General features: G+C 43.5%; 3 protein-coding genes across 5 annotated transcripts in view; all 3 read left to right on the top strand.

Moving 5' to 3' along the window:
- The window catches only part of DARS1 (aspartyl-tRNA synthetase 1), a 1211452-nt gene that overhangs the window by 983857 nt on the left and 202356 nt on the right, over nucleotides 1–25239 (top strand). The window lies entirely within an intron of this gene.
- Nucleotides 62–3932, top strand: CXCR4 (C-X-C motif chemokine receptor 4). 3 transcript variants are annotated; one of them, XM_050750992.1, is made up of 2 exons: nucleotides 62–196; nucleotides 2348–3932. In XM_050750992.1, exons 1-2 carry the CDS (start codon nucleotides 182–184, stop codon nucleotides 3389–3391), a joined length of 1059 nt encoding a protein of 352 aa, XP_050606949.1. In that variant the 5' UTR covers nucleotides 62–181; the 3' UTR covers nucleotides 3392–3932. The 3 variants fall into 3 exon arrangements, with proteins under 3 accessions (XP_050606949.1, XP_050606951.1, XP_050606950.1); XM_050750994.1 differs by lacking the exon at nucleotides 62–196 and adding an exon at nucleotides 1626–1645; XM_050750993.1 differs by lacking the exon at nucleotides 62–196 and adding an exon at nucleotides 1746–1765.
- LOC126932251 (uncharacterized) lies at nucleotides 204–1255 on the top strand. Its single transcript, XM_050751009.1, has one exon. The coding sequence runs from the start codon at nucleotides 228–230 to the stop codon at nucleotides 807–809; it is 582 nt and encodes a 193-aa protein (XP_050606966.1). The 5' UTR covers nucleotides 204–227; the 3' UTR covers nucleotides 810–1255.

Raw genomic sequence — 25239 nt, forward strand, 5'->3', positions numbered from 1 at the left:
CCCTACCCCGCCTTCTCCCTCCGCGCCCCAGCAGCGCATGCGCGGCGCTCGGAGCGTGTTTTTATAAAAGTCTGGCCGCGGCCAGAAACTTCAGTTTGTTGGCTGCGGCAGCAGGTAGCAAAGTGACCCCAAGGGCCTGAGTGCTCCAGTAGCCACCGCGTCTGGAGAACGAGCGGTTACCATGGAGGGGATCAGTGTAAGTCCAGTTTCAACCTGCTTTGTCATAAATGTACAAACGTTTGAACTTAGAGCGCAGCCCCTCTCCGAGCGGGCAGAAGCGGCCGGGACATTGGAGCTCCAAAAAAGGGTCAGGGAAAGGAGTTTTCTTGACCATGGCTATGTGGTGCGCGGGGGTGGGGGGGAGCAGGATTGGAATCTTTTTCTCTGTGAGTCGAGGAGAAACGACTGGAAAGAGCGTTCCAGTGGCTGCATGTGTCTCCCCCTTGAGTCCCGCGGCGCGCGGCGGCTTGCATGCTGTTTGCAAACATAAGAACATTCTGTGCACAAGTGCAGAAAAGGCGTGCACGCTACCTCGGGACTCAGACCACCGGTCTCTTCCTTGGGGAAGCGGGGATTTCTTGGAGCGAGTTACATTTTCTGAATTTAGAGGCAGAGGGCAGCGTGCCTGGGCGGAGTTCCCAGAAGGAGATTGCGCCCGCTTTAACTTCGGGGATAAGCGCCTGGTGACTGTTCTTGACGCTGGGTGCGTGTTTGTGAAACTCTGCGCGGCCCACGGAGCTGTGCCAGTGTCCCGGCACAGTAGGCGGAGGGCGGGAAAGGCGGGTGGACCCACCGCGCGGATCCTCTGAGGGGATCGAGTGGTGGCAGCAGCTAGGAGTTGATCGGCCCGCGCGCTTTGGGTTTGAGGGGGGAACCTTTCCGCCGGCCAAAGCGCGCTTCTTCCCCACGGCCGCGCATGTGTCCGGCAGTTCGAGAGTTTGGGATCGTGCAGAGATCAGAGGAGTGGTTTGACCTCCCTTTTGACACCGCGCAGCTGCCAGCCCCGAGACACGCGCTCCGGGTACAGGAGCGGGTATGGGGGTGGGGGGGGGGGGGAGGTTAGGACCGCACCTGGGCTGCCCGGTCGCCGCCGCGAAGACGGGCAGGTGCAAGTGGGGAAACCGTTTGGCTCTCTCCGAGTCCAGTTGCGATGTTTAACTGTCGGTGATTTCCAGAAGCCTTTTGAAACCCTCTTGCTAGGGAGTTTTTGGTTTCCTGCAGCGGCGCGCAATTCAAAGACGCTCGCGGCGGAGCCGCCCAGTCTCTCCCCAGCACCCTGTGGGACAGAGCCTGGCGTGTCGCCCAGCGGAGCCCCTGCAGCGCTGCTTGCGGCCGGTCGGTGTGGGCGTGGTGGGCAGCAGCGGCGGACCGGGGCTGGACAACCCGGCTCCCCGCGTGCCCACTGCCTGGAGGCTTCCAGCTGCCCGCCTCCGGCCGGGTTAACTGGATCAGTGGCGGGGTAATGGGAGGCCACCCGGGAGAGTGAGGAAATGAAACTTGGGGCGAGGACTACGGGTGCAGACCCCGTTACCTTCTCCACCCAGGAAAATGCCGTGTTCCCTAACGTCCCAAACGCACCAAGTGATAAACACGAGGATGGCAAAAGAGACCCACGCCCCGGAGGAGCGGCCGCTTGGGGGAGGAGGTGCCGTTTGTTCATTTTCTGACACTCCCGCCCAATATACTCCAAGCACCAAAGGGCCTTCGTTTTAAGACCGCATTCTCTTTACCCACTACATGTTGCTGGAAGCGCAGAATGATTTGTGTTTAGGCAGGCGTGGGAAAATTGAGTTTTTGCGCCGTAGGAGAATGAGTCTTTGCAACGCCCCCGCCCTCCCCCCGTGCTCCTCCCTCCCCTCTTCCCTCCCTTGGCGAAAAACTTCATACAAAAAGTTAATCACAGCCCCTCCTCGCAGCACCCACCCCACCCCCCACGCCGCCTGGGAGTGGCCTCTTTGTGTGTGTGTGTGTGTGTGTGTGTGTGTGTGTGTGTGTGTGTGTTTTCCTCCTAAGGAAGGTTTTTTTCCTCCCTCTAGTGGGCGGGGCAGAGGAGTTAGCCAAGATGTGACTTTGAAACCCTCAGCATCGCAGCGCCCTTTTGTTCTAAACAAAGAATTTTGTAATTGGTTCTACTAAAGAAGAATATAATGAAGTCACTATGGGAAAAGATGGGGAGGAGAGTTGTAGGATTCTACATTAATTATCTTGTGCCCTTAGTCCAGTACTTCAGAATTTCCTAAAGAAAGCAAGCCTGAATTGGTTTTTTAAATTGCTTTGAATTTTTTTTTAACTTGGATAATGCTTGCTGAATTGGAAGTGAATGTCCATTCTTTTGCCTCTTTTGCAGATATACACTTCAGATAACTACACCGAGGAAATGGGCTCAGGGGACTATGACTCCATAAAGGAACCCTGCTTCCGTGAAGAAAATGCTCATTTCAATAGGATCTTCCTGCCCACCATCTACTCCATCATCTTCTTGACTGGCATTGTTGGCAATGGATTGGTCATCTTGGTCATGGGTTACCAGAAGAAACTGAGAAGCATGACGGACAAGTACAGGCTACACCTGTCAGTGGCTGACCTTCTCTTTGTCATCACGCTTCCCTTCTGGGCAGTTGATGCCGTGGCAAACTGGTACTTTGGGAACTTCCTGTGCAAGGCAGTCCATGTCATCTACACAGTCAACCTCTACAGCAGTGTCCTCATCCTGGCCTTCATCAGTCTGGACCGCTACCTGGCCATTGTCCACGCCACCAACAGTCAGAAGCCAAGGAAGCTGTTGGCTGAAAAGGTGGTCTATGTTGGAGTCTGGATCCCTGCCCTCCTGCTGACTATTCCCGACTTCATCTTTGCCAGCGTCAGTGAGGCAGATGACAGATATATCTGTGACCGCTTCTACCCCAATGACTTGTGGGTGGTTGTGTTCCAGTTTCAGCACATCATGGTTGGCCTTATCCTGCCTGGTATCGTCATCCTGTCCTGCTATTGCATTATCATCTCCAAGCTGTCACACTCCAAGGGCCACCAGAAGCGCAAGGCCCTCAAGACCACGGTCATCCTCATCCTGGCTTTCTTCGCCTGCTGGCTGCCTTATTACATTGGGATCAGCATCGACTCCTTCATCCTCCTGGAAATCATCAAGCAAGGGTGTGAGTTTGAGAACACTGTGCACAAGTGGATTTCCATCACCGAGGCCCTAGCTTTCTTCCACTGTTGTCTGAACCCCATCCTCTATGCTTTCCTTGGAGCCAAATTTAAAACCTCTGCCCAGCATGCACTCACCTCTGTGAGCAGAGGGTCCAGCCTCAAGATCCTCTCCAAAGGAAAGCGAGGGGGACACTCGTCTGTTTCCACTGAGTCTGAGTCTTCAAGTTTTCACTCCAGCTAACACAGATGTGAAAGACTTTTTTTATACGATAAAGAACTCTTTTTAAGTTACACATTTTTCAGATATAAAAGACTGACCAATATTGTACAGTTTTTATTGCTTGTTGGATTTTTGTCTTGTGTTTCTTTAGTTTTTGTGAGGTTTAATTGACTTATTTATATAAATATTTTTTTTTGTTTCATATTGATGTGTGTCTAGGCAGGACGTGTGGCCAAGTTCTTCGTTGCTGTATGTCTGGTGGTAGGACTATAGAAAAGGGAACTGAACATTCCAGTGCGTGTAGTGAATCACGTAAAGCTAGAAATGATCCCCAGCTGTTTATGCATAAATAATCTCTCCATTCCCGTGGAACATCTCTTTCTTCCTGTTCTTAAGACGTTTGGCTACACCATGTGATTTTTCTGTAGAAGATGGCACTTATAGCCAAAGCCCAAAGTGACATAGAAATGCTGGTTTTTCAGTTTTCAGGAGTGGGTTGATTTCAGCACCTACAGTGTACAGTCTTGTATTAAGTTGTTAATAAAAGTACATGTTAAACTTACTTAGTGTTATGTTCTGATTTCTGTTGACATTCTTTTGGCTGGCAGAAGACAAAAATAATAATAGATACGTTTATGGTAGGCAAAGCACTATCCTAAGTATTTCATTGTAATATTTTACTTACCCCCTATCACAACTCTGTGATAGATTCTGCTTCTGTTACTAATTACATCTTACAGAAGAGGAAACGGAGGCACAGAAAGCCTAAGTAACAAAGGCATGTGGTAAGTAGCAAAGCCTGTATTTGAAACTGGGTAACATGACTCACGAATCTGAAGCCTTAACCACTTTAAATTCACATGAAAGTTTAGAAATGGCCAGCCAGCACCCATTTGTATGCAAGATCATCTTTCAGAAGGATAAGCATGTATAAAGAAGAAAAGGTTTGCAATCATGTTTGGATTTTACTCCACCATCCACTTGTGAAACCCAGGTCTGTGCAATGCCAGGCAGTGTGTGCTTTCCTCATCCAGTCTTAGTGTAGATAACCATCACTCCCTTTTCACAGACAAGAGAACTGAGATTCAGAGGCTCCATACATGGCACTTTCAAGGGGGCAGAGTCAAGAACTAACTCTGTTTAAATTGTTCCAGCTCTTGCTTTTAACTATTACCCACTATTGTCCTTCAGAACACCTGGGCATAAGTCAACTGAACTGCTAATAAAGAAATCCAAAAGTGAATGTTTTCTTCACAAAATTAACCATGACCAAAATACTCCTCTTGTAATATCTTCTATGCAAATCTCAACACTTTTATTCTTAAACTATTGCAACACCTAGCACCTCCTCAAGGACTCAGCCAAGCAGCTACAAGTTAATACTGTTATAGAGTCAGAAGGAAGGTCTACTGAAGCAAGCTCCTTGTTGCTCACATTTTGCACAAGATTTTGGAGACTTATGTAACCACCCGTTGCTATTTACATGACCATTGTGCAAACCCCAGGCTCTTGAGTAAATTTCAGCTTCAGTTTCCATTTAAAGATAATTTCTAAACTAGCCATACCTACCTCACATTGGAACACAAACAGGGTACTCCAGGCATACACTCAGATAATAAGTAGGTTATAATTAGGGCAATATTTGGTCTACTTTTAGTAATTGTTTCTGGCACAGAAAATCCATTTTGGAGGAAAAATTGCAATGCCTTATCTTTCTGAGGCAAATCACATTTGTTCAAGGCAAATTATAGATCCTGTGAAGGGAAATAACTTAATTACTTAAAATAGAATCCAATTTGGCTGTACATTTTTGCTGCCGTCTATGGATCTGGGGTAATTCAAAGTGGTATTCGTATTCCACTTGAGGACACAATTAGATTTCAGATAGGAAATTATCTTAAGGTTTCTTGGTTTTCCCTGGGAAGCCTAATTGGATCACCCTTCATTTAAGCATAGTTTTACATGCACTCTCTCAAAGGCTTAGACTTAAAGCCACGACCATTGAGACAGACTTCACTTGAACCCTCTCTATAAATATTTATTCTCCGGGAGACAATAGAAGAAATTCTTGGAAGGCATGCTTTTTCTTTCTCATCTTGGCTTGAAACCTCCTTACCCCAGATTCCTCTCCTTTACCGTGGAGTCACAACAAAAGGAACTGAGCCAAAACAAAATTCCCAGTGTCACCAGTTTTAACGGGTATTTCATTCTCCCTTGGAACAAAGGCGGGATTTTTCAAAAAGAAAAACAAGCCTTGGCTCTCTCCCTGCCCCAAAAGTGTGCCCCCACCCCCATCATTCTCCGTCCCAACCCTGCCGTGTTAGAGCGTCTCCAAAGAGCTCCCTGCGTCGTGGTGTGTCTGACAATGTGGGGAAACCCAGTCTGCGGGCCAGCCCTTGCATGAAGTAGCTGGCTGTTCCCTCTCTTCATCTCTTATGAATGGGGTCCTTGAAGGTCAGTCATGTAGATTCAGTTGTATAATGGAAGCTAAAATATTTAAATTGTATGCAAGCTGCCAATAACGGCATACATCTGACATCTAACTTATTAGTAACATTAAGCCTGTAACTAGCGGGGGGAAGTGGATGTTTTTTCTTGCAAAGAAAGCCTTTGTTTTCCTAAAATGACACTTGAAAATTTATCTCCCCCACTGTAGGTTTCCCAGTCCCCTTTTAGAGTTATGCTTAAATTAAAATAATGATTCTGGATACTCTTTTGGGGAGATACCCTACAGGTTTTATTTTAATAATTGAACTAAATGTTTATGACTTTCTCCTAGATATTGTCAAATATTAAATAAAGGCTCCATAAACAATTAAGCTGTCATTATTCCAAGAAAATACCCATTTAGGAGGGGCAAGGATCCCTGGAGACAAAATTTAGATTACTTTGGAAAATAATCAAGGCATCCCCCGACACCTAGAAATGCAGAAATGCAACCTTGCAGCCTGGCATCGTAGGCATTTGCTCCACGCACGTTGAGGAAGTCTCACCCATGGCTGCCAGTGTGACTTAGTCAGTCAGTGCTGGAGAGACCCACAAGCAGCCAGACAGATAGCATTCCCATGGACACAGCTTCAGAGGGAGGCTGGTGCCTTAGGGGCCAATAAAATAGTTGAAATGAATTCTTTAAACACAATGGTCATCAACTGGGGGCAATTTGCCCACCAGGGAACATTTGGTAAGGTATGGAAACATTTGGGGTCATCATACTGAGGAAGTAGGGGACACGGGGAGGAGTAGTAGATGAGGTGCTAGTGGCATCTAGTGGGGAGGGGCCAGGGATGCTGCTAGACATCCTACAACACACGGGACAGCCCCTACAACAAAATGATCTGGCCCAAAATGTCAGTAATTCCCAAAATTGAGAATCCCTATTTTAAGGTGATAATAATCAGAATAAGGATACAGCCAACCAGTACAATTCTCTGAAATAGCATGAATCCATAAAAAGCTTGGTATTTGCTATGGGCTGAATGTTTGTGTCCTCTCAAAATTCTCATGTTGAAATCCTAACCCTCAAGGTGATGGTATTAGGAGATAGGGTCTTCGGGAGATGATTAGGTCATAAGCGTGCAGCCCTCACAATTTGTAGTGCCTTTATAAAAGAGATCCCAGAAATCTAGCTAGCCCTTCTGTCGTATAAAGAAACAGCTAGAAAGTGCCGTTTATGAACCAGAAAGTGGGCCTTCACCAGACACAAAATTTGCTGGTGTCTTGATCTTGGACTGCCAAGCCTTCAGAACTGTGAGAAATAAGTTTCTGTTATTTACATGCCACACAGTCTATGGTATTTCATTATAGTAGCTGGAACTGACTGAGACAGTATCACTGGACAGGGTTCCAGGGTGAGTCTCACTTCAATGCACTCTACTCATTCCCACCTTACTGAATCCCCACAATTCTCTTCTACATTTATTTCAGTGTTACTTTGTCACTGTGACATCTTTCTCTTTGCCTGTTTTCTTCTCTCACTGGAGTATCAGCTTCTCAAGGGCAGGGACTCTGTCATTTCTTCTCTAGTCCCCGATGAGCTGCCACGTGCAGTGCTAGGAAGCCATCCTACAAAGGAAGATAAATGGTAAAATGCTGGGGATTCTAATTCTCATCAAATATCTATCTCTCTAAAGCCCACGATGTTTACTCATTTAATCCTCACCACTGCCTGTGACTCAATTTGGAACACTTCCCATTTTTCTCCTTTTATTTAAAAAATGAGTGATGAGGTACCAGCCTATTGTTCCATTGTCTGAAACTGGCTTGGATTAATTTAAATCAATTTTATCAAGTCCAACAATTAAAATCTTCTAAAACCTTCTGGAAATCCTTCTTTCAACTGAGAATGCCAGCTGGCTGCAGGCTGAGTTGAGGGATCCCAATGTGAAGAAGTCACAGAAGGGACAGAGTTTTTCAAAATCAGACAAAGGTGCTCAACCAAACTATACCAGGTGCTGTGTGTTTATCTGGCAGAGCCAGTCCACTATTAAGTTGATTTACATATTACAGTTCAATTAACCAGAACCCAACTCATCAACACTCTTAATTAAAGGGAATTACTTCCTCGTATTTGACTCTGTCTGAAGAAAAGTATTGTATATTGAAATTCCAGGCACTCTCATACGTAAGATGCAAGAGTCCCAGCAATATTGCTAGCTCCATTTTCAGGCGAGGGCACAGGCAAAGTTTAACTACAAATAAAGGGGTTAATGTTCTTTCCACTACACACACTATAAATGTGAAAACAGGACAACCAATTTCTAGGAGATATCCTCACATTCTTAGTATATTCAGTCCAAACTTCCCTATCTTTTCTATTTCTAGATCGAGTCCTATGTGATAGCAATAACAGTTAACATTGACCTTGAGGGCTTACTGCACACCAAGGAGTTTTGATTATTTAATCTTCGTAACAGCTCTTCACAGTATTATTATTTGCCTATTCTACAGATGGGGAAACTGAAGCATAGAACAAAGCTTAAAATTGACCCAATTTCACATGTTTTATAAGTGGTAAAGCCTGGGTTTGAACCCAGGTCGTCTGACACCAGAGTGTGCCTTCCTAAGCACTACAGGAACTTTATTATTTGCCTTGATGTTAGCCAATATTCAGGAAAATAACTATGAGGTCAAAAACATCCTTTATGCTCTTCACTGCTCTTCACGGTTGAAGACTGGACACTCACCTGATTGTCCTTTTGGAAGTGACAAAGCAGACACTGATGTTCTAAAAAGATCTGCACTATTTGTGGTTGAAATAAAATGGGTTTCAAGTTAACTTGATACACTGTGACTGGCATATAGTAGGAGCTTCATAATATTTTGTGGAATAAGCAAATGAATCAACACCCATAAATTCCTATTCCTGGGAGCACACAAAATTCTCTAAGTTTTTTGTTGTTGTTGTTGTTTGTTTGTTTGTTTGTTTGTTTGTTTTTGTTTTTTGAGACAGGATCTCACTCTGACAGTCAGGCTGGAGTACAGTGGCGCAAACATGGCTCACTGCAGCCTCGACCTCCTCGGCTCAAGGAATTCTCCCACCTCAGCCTCCGGTGTAGTTGGGACCACAGGTGTGCACCACCAGGCTCGGGTTATTTTCTTGTTTGTTTTGTTTTGTTTTGTTTTGTTTTGTAGAGATGGGCGTCTCAGCATCTTAACCAGACTGGTCTCAAACTCATGTACTCAAGTGATCCTCCCACCTCAGCCTCCCAAAACGCTGCAATTATAGGCATGAGCCACCACACCTGGCCCTAAGTATTCTGATTCATGTTCCTGTGTGTGACTTGACTTCCTGCCTTCATTCCTTCATTCTTTCACAGTCATTCACTTACTGAACCATTGACCGAACAACACTCTGGACCAGGCAAGTATGAAAGCTGCTCACGGTACAGTGGAAGATGTAGTCCTTTGATGTTCTACATATGCTGGAAAATAACTAAAGACCTCTCAGACTTTCCAACGTCCAACATTTTAAGAAATCCGAGATTCCACCCACTCACCCAATTTTCCCATTATTTAATACCCCTCAGTCTTGCTCCCACTCATTCCCCATTTAAGGGGTATCATATCCCAGCCCACCTCACAAGCTCAGTGAGAGGCCCCCAGTCCTGATCTTCCTTCCTGCTTTACCAGCCCAAGAGAAGCTGTTCACGTCACGAAGATAAGAGCAAAAGTCCTGCCAAGCCATAGGATATGGGAAAAAGCCCTGGTGGTAGTTTTTTGGCCTTCTGTTCACAGAAGACAACTTGTTAGGCTCCCGGGATTGAAGAAGGAAATCAAGACCATCATCTTGGACCACATCCCACTTCCTTTGGCAAGCCTACTGTGTCTCTATCAGTCCAAGTGAGCCTTTCCATCCTAAATTCTTAGCACATGAAGTCTGAGACATGGGAAGATCCCACACATAAAAGGCTTTTGAAAAGTTAAAAGAAGCTATTGTAAATGGCATTATCTTCTTTTAAAATTTGTAAACACTGTTTTCTCAACTAGTTCAATGTCTTAAGCACCAAGACCTTTGCAGTCTAACCTAGTTAATTAATAGATTCTTGATTTGATTTGATGAAAAAACAATCAGATTCCACAAGGCTGTGCCAATGTAGGCTAAAATTATATAAGGGTAGCTCAGTTGTTTAGAACTTGAGGTTTCCAAAGCCAAAATCAAGGGTGCCAGTCCCCCTGGGGCCATTTTTAAAGTAATGCTGCACCTGAATGTAAGCTCTGTGAATATAAAGACTAGGTAGGTCTGTTGTGTTCATAGCCGTATTTCCAGTGTCTAGAACATTGGTCACAAGCTTTTCTGTAAAGGGCCAGGTAGCAAATACTTTAGGCTCAGAGGGCCATGTAGTTTCCAGCACAACTACTCAACTCTGCCATGGTAACAAGAAAATGCGTTAAAAAGTGAGGGTGCCTGTTGTGTCCCAATAAAATTGTGACTGTGGACACTGAAATTTGAATTTCATGAAATTTTCACGTGTCATGAGATATTCTACTTTTGATTTTTTTTCAGTCACTGAAACATGTAAAAACCATTCTTTGCTTCTCCACTATTAAAAACAAAAAACAGGTGGCAGGCCAGATCTGACCTTCAGGCTGTGGTTTACCAACCCCTGGTCTAGAATATGCTTAAGTGATAGTAGAAATTTGATAAAAATGAACAAGTGAAACTCGAAATGTAGGAAAGTTTACTCTTTAAGCTTCAGGCACTGAAAGCCCCAGAGAACCAGTGACTTTATTCACATAAATATGATACCTACCACTTATAAGGCACCTTTACTATTGACAAAATGCTTTCACTGGTAACCCTCAATGTGGGTCTGGGTTCTGGTTTGCTATATTGCTTGGCAAAATCTTGCTTCTTTATTGGGTCTTTTATTTTAGAAAGAACTATCTGGAGTAAGAGGGTTGCTTTTTTTAATCCATCTTTGTGCAGCTGTGTTACTTTCATCTCCCAGAGTGGCAATAGTCATGGCATCTCCTTCTCTTATAACTCCCTGAAGCTAGAGCAGTGACGTCTCACTAATGAAAGTTGTTGAGGTGCGCTGACTAACCTTCGTCTGGTGTGAGCCACATCAGCTGTGCTCCTCCAAAGTCATAATCACCAATCACAACTTTTGGCAGTGACTCCACAGACAGTCCGTAAATAGGACAAAAGAAAAAGCCGTAATCCATGGCAATGAATAGTGTTTCATGGCCACAAGCTGAGCCACAAAAGCCCAAGAAAAATCAATGGTGCAGAAAGCGTTTTTGGACCTGACCCCAGGTCTTGGAGGAAGGAGGATAATTCTGCTATTTCCTTTTAGCCTTCAGGTGCTTCGTGGGAATATCAAAATTAATCTCCAAGGGGCTGCTCTATTCTATCTCTTACCAGAAACATCTCCAAGCAAATTCATTACTTTGTAGAACACTCTTCCCAAGGTGAGAGGCCCAACTTCTGTTTCAGATGAAAACAACGTGAGAAGACGCTGAGGAAATTGCCAAGTGCTTTCTCTACAAATGTGGGTTTTCTGCTATATCTGGATTACGGCACAAAAGTGGCTGCTCAGTCCCCATGGTCCAGAGTAAAGGAGGACAAGCCGTTCGGGCTAAGGTGGCCCTGAAAAAAAATCCCTGGCCAGATGGAAACCCCATGCGTATGGAGTGGAAAAGAAGAGAGATGTGTGGAAACAGTAAATAAAATCAGAAAGGACTCAAAGTACCCCTTCACAAAAGAGGAAATAAAACTGATAAACAAAAATATGAGGAAATGTTCAACCTCACTGGCAACCAAATAAATGAAAATCAAAACAACAACACACTGTTTCTTACTTATCAAACTAGCACACATTTTTAAAATAGTGACGTCCCAAGGGCCAGAGTACAGTGAGCCAAGCACCACTGAGCCCTGCTGGTCAGACATAAGCTGGGCAGACCTTTCCAACGCCAAGGGCAAATGTCTCCAGAGCCTCTACGCTCATCCCCCTTTGATACAGAGAGACATGATACCATTTCTAGACATCTAATTTCAGGAAACATATCCTAAATCTTAAAAATATTCTGTGTACAAAGTTGAGTATTACATTTGTAATAACAACAAAAAAACCGGCATTTGCCGAAATATCTGACAGCAAAATGAGAATGAAACAAACTATGGTGAATCTACAGAATGAACTATTCAGCTTCTTAATCAATGTTTAAAAAGAAAATGTTTTTAAACATTCCTCCCTTCTCTACACCTTTTAAAACAAGCCACCATGCACGGCCGATTGGCTTGTTTTAAAAGGTATACAGAAGGGAGGAAAGCTTATTAGAAAATGTTTATGATGTGTGAAATGAAAGAAGCAGGTTTAATAGTCTTTGCATATTTTTTTAAAAAGATAAAATGTTGTCAGCAGTAGTTAAGTAATAAGCTTTGGGGCAATTGTAAAATTTTTTTTTCTTTTGATTTTTCCCTATTTTCCAAACTTACTGCAATGAATAATGAAAAGACAATTGGCTTGGGGTTGTTGTTGTTGTTGTTTGTTTGTTTGTTTTTTGAGGCAGAGTCTCATTCTGTTGCCCAGGTTGGAGTGCAGTGGCACCATCTCAGCTCACTGTGACCTCTGCCTCCCGGGTTCAAGCAATTATCATGCCTCAGCCTCCCAAGTAGCTGGGATTACAGGCGTGCGCCACCACACCCAGCTTTTTTTTTTTTTTTTTTTTTTTGTATTTTTAGTAGAGATGGGGTTTCACCATGTTGATCAGGATGGTCTCAAACTCCTGACCTCAACTGATCCACCCACGTTGGCCTCCCAAAGTGCTGGGATTACAGGCGTGAATAGATTGGGTTGTTTTAAAAGGTGTAGGGAAGGGAGGAAAAAAGTGTACAATCCCCAAGGATCCTTCCTAGGCTATAAATACTCCAAGAAAGAAGCCTCGTCTCTTCCTTTTCTTTTTTTAATCAACTCAGGACCCAACTAGGTACTAGATAAATGATTGTTGAGTTGGACTGAAATAGGCATTTGTAGGACATTTAAAGAAAAAATCAGACATACATATTACCCTCAAGGTACTTAGAATATAGTAGAGTCATTGTACTGCATAACAATGTTTTGATCAAGGACAGGCTGCATATACGATAGTGGTCCCATAAAATTATAATACCATGCATTTACTGTACCTTTTCTATGTTTATATGGCTTAAGATACAAAAATACCCTTGTGCTACGGTTGCCTATGGTATTCAGTACAGTACCACACTGTAAGCTTTATAGCCCAGGAGCAATAGGCTGTGCAGCCTAGGTGTGTAGCAGGCTGCACCATCTAGCTTTGTGTAAGTACGCTCTGTGATGCTTGCACAACGACGAAATCGCCTCACCACACATTTTTCAGAACACATCCTGCTCACTGAACAATACATGACTATAGTAGGGTTTACTAGTAGCAGAAATCCTAACATTATATTCCCAGTAGTGCCTTTGATTCAGTCTAGCATTTCTGAACTGAAGGTCATGATCTCAAGGAAGCATTCTAGAGAATTCCCAGAGTACAGGAGAATGCAACTCAGGGCTGTGTGGGAGCAGCCACAGGCCAGACTGAACTTACGGCAAGTGAGACTATTTCAAATCAACGCATACTCATGGCACCATCTTCACAAGACCGGCCCGTTAAGGCTTTAGTAGAAGCAATACAGATCTGGGTTTCTCAAAGCACTTCTCCCAGAGAGGTCAAGTCTTTCAAAATCCACAGGAAAGTAAATATACTAGAAAGTCCTAACGGAAATCTCTGAAAGGGTTAGGCATTCACACATGACGGCAATAGTGTGGGGGCCTGAAAGGGGAACAATGTGTAAGTGGTCAACCCTAAATATTCCATTTTTGTATTGTATTAGAAAGGAAATGTCATGTTGGGGAAGAACTTCCTTCATTCGCATAAGTCCTCAGAATATAGCCGCACACAACAATGGTGGTTTGGAGCATGTCACATATGCAAGGTTCCAAGGTGGGGAAAGCGAGCAAAAAAGACCAATGCTTACTTCGTGGAGAGTATCCTGCAAGTCTGTTACTTTTATTTCTTGAGATAGGCTCAGGAATAAGATAGAAAACAGGGACTAGAAAGGAAAAGCTAACATTTTGCCTATAGTTAAAATAAAACTAATATGTTGGCCAGGCGCAGTGGCTCACGCCTGTAACCCCAATACTTTGAGAAGCCGAGGAGGGTGAATCACCTGAGGTCAGGAGTTCAAGACCAGCCTAGCCAACATGGCGAAACCCCATCTCTACTAAAAATACAAAAATGAGCCAGGCATACTGGCATACACCTGTAATCCCAGCTACTTGGGAGGCTGAGGCAGGAGAATTGCTGGAACCCGGGAGGCGGAGGTTGCAGTGAGCTGACATTACACCACTGCACTCCAGACTGGGTGACAGAGTGAGACACTGGTTCAAATAAATAAATAAATAAAAGTAATATATTCATAAGTAACAAGTTAACAATTTTTATTCTTATCCTCAAAAAAATTGTCCAAATGTGACTATAAACTCTCCTAAAAAGTATATGTTTTAATGACAAAGATATTACCTATTTTGATTGCAATTTTAAATTCACATGGTAAAGACATTTCTATTCATAGTTTCAAGTGTATGGTCATTTATAACTTGAAATCTGTTTCTTTGTCACAATGTATGACTTACCTGGTCAAGCATCACAAGCCTCCCTAGGAATTATCAAGGGATTTTGGTCTCAAACTTCATTATACTTATAGATATATTTATGTAATTCTTTGGCTATAAATTAAACATTAAAGGAAGGATATTAATTATTTGCTTTATCTCACATAATTTTTAGTTTTTATTTTATTTTATTGTATTTTATTTCTATTTCCATTAACATCTAACACAAGTTAAAACACTTTAAGCTGGGTACAGTGGTGCATGCCTGCAGTCCCAGCTACTCAAGAGACTGAGGCAAGAGGTTTGCTTGAGCCCAGGAGTTTGAGACCAGCCTGGACAACATAGCAAGACTCCATCTCAAAAAAAAAAAACAAAACAAACAACAAAAAATCTTTACACAAAAGAGTTGCTTACTGGCTGTTTTATGGGCCTCTGTTATGGGCTGAGTTGCACATCCCCCTCTAAAATTCATATGTTGAAGCCCTGACCCCCAGTACCTCAGAATGTGACTGTATTAGGAAATAGTGTTTTTAAAGAGATAAGTAAGGTGAAATGAGATCACTGGGATGAGCCCTAATCTGACATAACTGGTGTTCCTATAAAAAGAGGAAATCGGCCTGGCGCGGTGGCTCAAGCCTGTAATCCCAGCACTTTGGGAGGCCGAGACGGGCGGATCACGAGGTCAGGAGATCGAGACCATCCTGGCGAACACGGTGAAACCCTGTCTCTACTAAAAAATACAAAAAACTAGCCGGGGAAGGTGGCGGTGGGCGACTGTAGTTCCAGCTACTCGGGAGGCTGAGGCAGGAGAAAGGCGTAAACCCAGGAGGCGGAGCTTGCAGTGAGCTGAGATCTGGCCACTGCACCCCAGCCTGGGTGACAGAGCCAGACTCCGTCTCAAAAAAAAAAAAGAGGAAATCAGGGCACAGACACACACAGAGGGAGACCATGTGAAGACATGGGGAGAAGATGGCCATCTACAAGCCAAGGAGAATGGCCTCAGAAGAAATCAATTCTGCTGACACCTTGATCTTGGGTTTCCATGCTCTAAAACTATGATACAATGAACTTCTGTTGTTTAAACCCCCCAGACTGTGGTACTTCATTATGGCAGCCCAAGGAAACTAATACATCCTCTGTCTAAAATGCTGTTATAGAATGTCTTGTTCTTGCCTCTTCTGTTCAATAAAAATAGAGGAAAAAAAAAAAAAAAACCTTGTTGTTAAGATATACATTCATTCATTCATTCAACAAATATTTATTGAGCATCTACTATGTGTCAAGTGTTGGGACAGGACAGTAACATACTACAGTGTCAGACCTCATGAGCTTATAGGCTAGTCACACAGGAATTACTCTTTTTCTGGAATTATTCTTTATTTCAGAAATAGGCCTTATAAATTGGCCTATAAACTAAATATCTTCTTAGGGAATGAACTGGGAAAGAAAATTGACAATAAAACAAAATAATTAAATTTCTAACATTTTAATGTCACATCAGTATATTGCTGGAAGCCCTCTGCATCCATCATATCTTTTGGGAAGCAGATGCTGAGACAGAGTTAGGAGTGCAAGAGGTTTATGAGAGAGTATCGGGTATGAAGATGGAAGGAGAAAGAAAGCAGACTAGGAAGAGAAAGGCTTCAGACTGTGATCTTGGAGAGACAGCAGGATTGGGAAGAGACAGCCTCAGACCACAGTGCAGATCCAACAAAGTCTTGGCCAACCCAACTGAGAGCTCCCAAGGAAAGGGTACCTGTTAGAGAAGTCCTGCACTGGGCAGAAATGGCCCTGGAATTTCAACCACGCTCCATCATTGGCTGGGGGCTGCCTGGGAAGAGCAAGCACAGACGCCTCTGCCAGAAAGAGGCGCTCCCAGCTGGAGATTGTTGACTAACTGGGCTCATGGAAAGTTCTTTCTTAATGGGAGATCTGAGCAGCACCTCCTCGATGGTCACAGCCTCCAAAAGGTGATATAAGGACCTGGTTTTCCAGAGATTTTTTTCTAAGTCAGTACAGGCTATTCCTTTACACTTAAAACATAGGAACATCTCTCAGCAAATGCTTTAACAGCCAAAATCAAGGTTTCTAAAGAAATGTATTTTTAACATCTGATATAACTTTAACTTGCCAAATATTTATATAGCAGAAATAAAATTTATATTGTACAGTTTTGTTAAAGTGTAATATGTCTCTATAGGCAAAAGTAGTGTTTGCCCGAAAAATAAAATTGTGCTTTTCAATGCAACTTTAGGATTTGGAAACTAAAGAAGTCAAATATTGGGAGTTTGAGCTTTTACTCATTCATTAATTCCATTACTACATTTCAGGTGCTATGTTAGGTGCTTAACACAGCAAAACATACATAGCCCCTGCTCATATGAAACTTAGAAGAGGAGAAACAAACTTTAAATAACCTGGGAATAAACACACATTTATAAAGTGAGCATAGGTCTCTGAAAAAAAGAGAAACTGACCTGAACTGATTTAGACCAGGGGTGGGCCAGGGGTCAAGGAAATGTTAACTATGCTGGCATCTAGGGATGAGTGTGTGTTTGGAGAGGGTAAGGGGTACAGGAAATGACAGCATGAAGGACATGTGCAAAGGCCCTGTGGCAGGAAGAAGTCAGCGAAACTGAGACTCTGTGGCCAGATCTCTAAGATCAGAGGAGAAGTGGTGCCAGGGGAGGCCAGAGAATCAAGACACAGTCACCTCTAGCCTGAATCTGCTAAGATACATCAGGGACTTCGATCCTTGCTCTAAGAGCAAATGGGAAAATTTATCCTGTGCCCCCTACTTCCTGGCCACCCCTGACCTTCAGACACCCCATCTGAAGGACATAAGAAGCCTAACCTGAGAATCACTAGACATGGAAGCCTCCAGGGTCTCTTCCAGCCCTAACATTCTGTGGTCTGTAATGTCTTCAATGTCACTTGGTTTCATCCTTTCCTCTAAATTCTCACTATAACACAGTTCAGGCCTTTTTCACCTGCAGCCTACAAGATTGCAAATTGGTTTCCTTATGCTCCAAGTGTTCTAGGTGGAATAGTGTCTCCCATGTCCACCCAGAACCTGAGTCTGAACTTATTTAGAAATAGGGTCCTTGAAAATGTAATCAGTTAAGATGAGGTGATACCTGAGTAATGTAGGTCATATATCCAATATGACAGGTATCCTTTTAAGAAGAGGAGACCCAGAGAAAGGAGGGACACGTAGGGGAACACCTTGCGACAGCAGGCAGAGATGGGAATCGTGCTGCCACGACCATGGAACCCCAAGGATTACCAACAAGCACCAGCAGCTAGAAGAGGTAAGGGAGAATCCCCCTAGAGACCTCAAAGAGTACGACCCTGCTGACACTTCTGTTTCAGATTTGTGACCCCCATCGCTGTGAGGGAATAAATTTCTGTTGTTTTAAGGTCTCTAGTTTGTGGGAATTTTCTGTGGAAGCCCTAGGAAATGTATCCACCCAACTAAAATCCACTTTACATATTCCTCCCGGATTTATTTTTCTTAACCTCTGCTCTCATCTTGTTCTTCTACTACTTATTTCATTTCAGGAAGTACTAGATTATTATAGCAACTACTATGTGGTAAGCACCCTACTGAAGCTGGGTGTGTGAAGGTGAACACCACCAACGTGGCCCCACTTCCATACAGCTTCCAGTCTAGTAGGGAAGACAGGCATTAGACGAACACAGGCCGGGCTCAGTGACTCACACCTGTAATCCCAACACTTTGGGAGGTTGAGGCAGGAGGATTGCTGAGATCCTGGGCCCAAGACCAGCCTGGCAACAGAGTGAGACCCCATCTCTGAAAAAATTATCTGGGCATGGTGGCTCATGCCTGTAGTCCCAGCTACTCAGGAGGCTGAGGTGGGAGAATTGCCTGAGTCCAGGAGGTCAAGGCTGCAGTGAGCCATGATTGTGCCACTGCATTCCAGCCTGGCTGACAGAGTGAGACCCCTGTCTTAAAAAAAAAAAAAAAAAAAAAACACATACACACACACATATACAATAAAAACAAAAACAGAGACTCCATTTAATGTAGAATTATAAATTGCCATGTATTATTAATGAAAAGAATAGGTTGTTATGAAACACAATTGGAGACCTGAGGAAGAGGGAGCTAGGCTGATGCCTGAAAGAGAAATAGGAGCTGAACGGACAAAGCATGAAGGAGCAGACGTGGAGACGCACAGACAGCGTGTGAGCAGACGCCTGGGGTGGGAAAGGGCCGGCATATTTGAGGAACTAAAATGGAAAGAAGGCCTCTGTGGCTGAGGCCTGGTGAGCAAGGGGAAAGCGACACACAGTAAGGCTGGGGAGGAAAGCAAAGGCCAGATCATAGAGGATCAAGTTCGGTACACTCAGGACTTTATCTCAATGAAATGAGAAGGCACTGAGAGGTTTCCAACAGGAACACAACATGAGGCATTTAAGTTTTAAAGTTGTCTTTGGCTGCACTTAGTTGAAGGGTCATATGGGGACAAAATTAAAATGAGGTGACCAGTTAGGAGGTAATGTAGTAGCTGCACACGAGTTTGGATTGTGGATAGATCTCAATGACACTTTTTAGGTAACACTGGTAGGACATGCTGATACACTGGATCTGAAGAAGGATAGGGTATTCACTACTTTTTGGCTTGAGAAATTAGGTGGATGGAGATGAAGTTTATGAGGTGGGGAAGAGTGGGTATGTTAGGGGCACAGTCTAAGCTCCCGTTCAGAATGGTCCCAAAGCACAGTGGTTCAAAAAAGATGGAAACATTTCTCTCTCACATAATAAACCACAAGTAGAGAGTCTGGGGCTGGGAAGGCAGCTCTGGCACCCTAAGTGCAAGGTTTCTGTCTTTAGTTGTAGCTGTGTTAGGCTTCAGCCCTTACAACTGTGTCTCAGCCAGGAGGGAAAGGACAATTTTAGGGCCATGACCTGAAAGTGCCCTGCATCCCTTCTATTGACATCTCGTCGGTCAGAGCCTAGCCACAAGATCACACCTAACTGAAATGGAGGCATGAAGTGAAGCCTCTGGTTGGGCAGCTATATACCAAACTAAAATTGAAGAGCCCTTTTACTAAAGAAGAAAAGTAGAAAGGATGTTGGTGGGCAACCAGCAGCCTCAGCCTAACTAGAGTGGGGTCAGTACGTAAGTGGGAATAATAAACATGTGAGTGGGCGGTTCCTGGGGGATATCTTAGTGGAGATGCGAAGTAGGCAGAAGAAAATGTGAGTCTAAGGAGCTCCAGGGGTAGGATGAGGCCAGAGATAGGTGTTTGAGAGTTATCTCCATGCAGATGGCATTTAAAGGGATCGAGATTAAATCAAGTACAGTAGATAGAGAACAGGGCCAAGAACTGAACCCTGAGTGCTTCTAACTCTTAGAGGCTGAGTGGAGGAGGATGAACTTGCAAAGCGGACTGGGAAGACAGTGAAGCTCAAGAAAAGCCAAAAGTGTACGGTCTATGGAAGTCAAGAGCAGACAGCATTTCCAGAAGGATGGCCCATTGTATAACATGCTGAGACACTAAGACAAGGATCAGACACTGATAATGCATCTCCACTGCCCATCTAAACTTTTCTACTTTCCATCAGTCTTTAAAAAAAAAAAAAGACAGACTCGGCCGAGCGTAGTGGCTCAGGTGTATAATCCCAGCACTTCGGGAGGCCAAGGTAGGCAGACCACAAGGTCAGGAGTTCGAGACCAGCCTAGCCAATATGGTGAAACCCCGTCTCTACTAAAAATACAAAAATTAGCCCGGCGTGGTGCTGCGCATCCACAGTCCCAGCTGCTCAAGAGACTGAGGCAGGAGAATCGCTTGAACCCAGGCGGCGCAGGGTGCAGTGAGCCGAGATCGCACCAGTGCACTCCAGCCTGGGTGACAGAGTGAGACTTTGTCTCAAACAAATAATAAATTAAATTAAATTAAATTAAGAGACAGACTCTCACTCTGTTGCCCAGCCTGGAGTGCGGTGGTGCCATCATAGCTCACTGCAGCCTCGACCTCCTGGCTCAAGTGATCCTCCCACCTGAGCCTCCCAAGTAGCTGGAATTACAGGGGTGAGCCACTGTGCCCAGCTCCATCAAAGTCTTTGGAATCTGTTTTTAGCCTGTCTATGCAAACATTTTTCTCTCTACTTCCCATTCTAACAACATATCCACATTCTCAGTCCCTACACATATCAACTGGTTCCCATCTTTCATCAGAGTCTTCCTTCACCCTGAATTGATATTTCTCCCCATTAGCTAGTTAACCAAGTTATCTCCATTCTTCAAAGCTCCCCACTCGTGAAGTTGTCTTTGACCCTTACAGCCCAGAGTTGAATGCTAAATTGCTTTCTTGCTGCATTTTATGTATTATTTTTACTCTGTAACTCCAAAGGGTGGAGACCGCATGACATATATTCCATATTCCCAAGAAGCTAATAGACTTAGCCAGGTTCCCAAGTTAATGGGTACCCAGTATTTACTAGCTAAGGTGCAAATATAATACTTTCTAGATACAATATTTGGGAATAGATGCTTAGCATTTTAGGTGTAGATGGACCTTTGAGATTATCTGATTCAAATCTCCAACTTATCCATGAAAAGTCTAAAGTCAAAGAAACAAGAAAATGTTTTCTCTGTATTTAAAACAGACTGCAAGTTAATATTCCATCACCATCCTCATCAATGAGTGCCATTGAAACACTGTGCTCCACTAAATTCACTTTTTACTCAACATCCCTTTGCTTCAGTTCCTTCTGTAGTTCCCCATCAAGCACCTATTAAGCACCTGCTGCATATCAGACTCTGATTATGAATAAGGTGAAGTCCTGCCTTGGAATTTCTGTAGATACCAAAGCTGGAGTCTGCATTGATTTCCCTCTTCCAGGTATCCAGCTACGTGCCACTTTCCCAAGAAAACCTAAATTATATGCACAGAAATAAAATAAAGCCCCATCTTGACTTAGTAAATAAAAACAATTTCACCTGCATGAACCAACTTTTACCTGCCTCACCACAACCCCTCAACTCATATGCTGAAAAGTATGCTAAATTTAGTGTAAACCTTATTGAGTAAATAAAAAGAGTTAACTCTTTGGAGTCATTCGGCTCTTCTGTAATTTAAATGCCCCTTAATGAATCTTACTGAGATAGGTCAATCATCTTATAAGCCATATGATGACTTATAAGTAAATGTTTGCTATGGACCAGAGATGGCCTTAACCAGGTTTTAATCCTCTCAGTATTTGTTTTCAGCACTGTGGAAGAACCATTGCTCTTGGGTGCAACTCAGAGAGGAAAAGAGAACTTACTAAACTCTAGAAAGGTACCAAGGAAGGGTCAAGGAATCTCCTTTCATGACAATCTTTATGAACACTTTAAGAAGCTGTTTAACAACGATAAGCTACCAGCTTACATTGACCCAGCTGTGCAGTTCACAGGAAATACGGGGCTCACAGAGTACAAACTCTCAAATCCCTTTACACCTGGACTTCTGGGACCCTCTGCTCTGCAGAGGAGCCTCACTGGTGAAGAGTCTGTGAGATCACAAGAAAATGCTCACACAGAACCTGTGCCTCAGGTACTCTAGACTGTGCTCTCAGTACCCAGGACCTCGTAAGTCCATGCCCTAATAGCCCTAAACCCACACCCTGGGCCTCAGAGCGTCTTCCCTGGGTCACCTTCCTGAGGGCAGAACATATCACAAGGATGCACATTCTTAGACCCAAGGACAACCAAGGCACAGCTATTTAGGGTGGGGAGAAAAATGGAACTTGAATGTGCCAGTTGGAGTGTCCCCAGGTCTAAGGAAGAAGAACCCCCCCTGAAATGTGGAATGGAGCTGGAAGCGGAAAGAAAAGGGTGGGCTATAGCCTCCCTTTGCACTTCTGCCCAAAGGTGAGGGGTAAGACAGTTCAAGTCCTAGTACAAGGAACTGCATTCTGAGAATGCCTTATGCCCCATGGCTATATGACTCTCCATGACACATTCTCCTAGGGGTTGCTCCAGCAGGGGACAGTCATGGCAGGGAGTCTGCTCAGGAAAGCAAAGAGACCCATCTGCTTTGCTACCTCATCATCGGTGGACGTGGAAAGGAGTCTGTCTACCACAGAAGCATTTGGGATGTGGGTTTTGGTTAGGGCTCAAGGTTATACACTGGCCTTCTTATCTGCCTATCCCGGCCCAACAAGCCCAAGTCCAACTTGCAGGAATGGGTTTTGCATGGTAGAATGTTTCTTACAGGTTTCATTGTTTTCTTAAAGGTTTTTACAAATACAAGGTTTAGAATTTAAACTGTGTCTAAGACTCTACTTTCAAAGTGAATTTAAATTTTGGCCAAGATGCTTATTCTTTTATACTTAGGGTAGCATTTGATCTTCTAACTCTTAAAGGAAGCCCTTTAATTGCTCCAGCAAAATAATAATAATAATAATTTCATAATCATAATAATTATAACGTTCATTATTATTACTGTCAATGGTGGCCTATTTTCCCTTTGTTCTTTCCCCTCCCCCACTCCATCCTTCTTCCTTGTTTCCTTTCCTTTCCTGACTACATACAAGTCGGTAGTGTGCACAAGCTAATGAGTTGCCCTAGCACTTAAGGATCTTAATCCCAAATCATAAACACCCTAAGAAGGACCTCAGCTGTCATCCATAAATTTTTATTTAAAAGCAAGATAAAAGTGGTATTAATTCAGCGCAGAGCTAGTGCAGTGAGGGGGGGCGGAAATTAAGTGTCAATTCAAAATACTTCTGTGTATCCCTACCCTTCCTAAGCACATAACTTCTGCATACGTTGAATAGGTCATGGCATAGTTAATGCTTCTTCCTTCCAGGAATGCTTGTATAAACCCCCCTGAAATCCAGTTATTGCAGAGGATTGGGGAATGGAGACACAGAGGCGACTCCCTCCTTTCTCTAATTGGAATGGCTAATTCAGCCATAACAGCAGTTCCCTCCAGATGCTTAGATTTGGTTCAGAGTATGGAAATCTGTAGTAAGGGGATTTACCAGGATGCTGAACAAAGAAAGCCATCATTATCTGTGTTCAGGAAAAAATATTCTAATTAGTGTTAATATCCTCCTGCTGAGCTTCCTGTCATCCACATTTTGATCCCTGTCCTTGGGTTTTCCAGGATCTAATATCCTGGCTACATGCAGACAAAGGTCAAGGCACTGACATGGACAAACGTGAAGCTGAGGCTGGGGGTACTGTCCAGAGGAAAAGAGTTCACTTCAAAACGCCCCCTGTATCAACTCTCTGGATGAGATCTTTATAAAAATTGGCTCAGCAAGTGTAAGTCTAATGCACTCAATTTATAAACCTATAATAACAGGTAGTAATTGAATAAAAGTATGAGAAGTATATGTGGAATATGGTCTTCAAATATTTGAATCGCTGTTAAGCCTCATCTGCAAATGAATCCAAAATACTTGGATACCCATTAAGGTCTGAGATTTCTCAACAATAAATTTAGACTCCAGAGGAGATCAGGCACAACACAGTGCTTAATAAATCCCTTTTGACGATGTCAGTGACAGGAAGAGGTGCAGGTGGCCTTGAGCTGGATTCCTTTCTTTTCGCTTGCCCCCTGAAGTCAGTGCCCTCATGTGCTGATTTGAAAGCCCTAAACACAACCCTAAAGACAAAACTAAGGAAGACAAACTTGATGCGCGAGTCCCATGCAGAAAGAAGAGAAAAGAAAGATTCTAGCAAGTCATAAATTTCCAATAGAGCCGGCACACATGGTCTTTTAAAAACTGAGGGATTTAACCGACTCAGCTGAAGTTCTCCATATGAGGTTTTTTGAGAACTGGGCACCCTGCCATCCACATATTTCATGTCACATATGACATGTGAGGTTCATGGTTAGAGCCAGGCTGGAGGAGAAGCCAGGTCGGCAGTTGTCCAGGAGGGGTAATCCGAGGAGTGAAAGGGAAGGTTCTCTCCACCTCCTCATCTCCCTCGTAAAGTAAAAATGACTACAGCACTCTGTGACAACACCAAAACTGTCTGAAATGTCTATGCTAGAAAGTCATTCATCCCTCTGACTTAATTTTTTTTTCTCAGCCTTGGAGGTGAAGAGCAACAGATATGAATAATACAAAAGTCTTCGGGGAAAATCAAGGTCCAGCTCTTGATTCCAACTGATGTTTAGATGCTCTGATCCCTGACCATAAAGGCAAAAGGAAACCTACCCTGTGTTTGGCCATTTTATGACAAAACTCCAGCCTGAGTCCAAATATACTCATTTCTCATGCTATACTTTTTTTGAAATGAAGCTGTGTATGAAAATGTTGATTTTGTATTTTGTTCCTTACAAAACTTAGAGATTAGCTGACTAATGATGGTTGGTAAGAAATAAGAGAAAGATTTCATTAGGTGTACATCTGATTAGAAAAGAGTATTTTTCACTTTTATTATTGACTAACAAGTGAATAAATAGAATTCTGATTTTCAAGTGCAAATCTTGCCTCCATCGTTTTCTGTGTAATTTTTCTGCCCATTTGCATCTAAGATTAAGAAGCAAACATGAATAAATAAAGGAAATGTTAAAGGTAAATACCGAGAAGCCAAGATAAATATCTGAGGTAAGAGCAGGGGAAGGAAGAGAAAGGAAATCTTAGAAACAAAGCTTTGTTGTTGCTGCTGTTGTCGATGATGATATTGACGTTGGTGGTGGTGGTGGTGTTTTTGATGGAGAAAATCCAAGCAAACCAAAGGTTTCCCTTGCATAACTGCACATAATGAAAAGACA

Source organism: Macaca thibetana, chromosome 12, assembly GCF_024542745.1.
Source record: "Macaca thibetana thibetana isolate TM-01 chromosome 12, ASM2454274v1, whole genome shotgun sequence".
Lineage (NCBI taxonomy): Eukaryota > Metazoa > Chordata > Mammalia > Primates > Cercopithecidae > Macaca > Macaca thibetana.

Excerpts from the sequence above, each read along its gene's own strand:
- LOC126932251 (XM_050751009.1), top strand. The coding sequence starts at position 228 with ATGTACAAACGTTTGAACTTAGAGCGCAGCCCCTCTCCGAGCGGGCAG.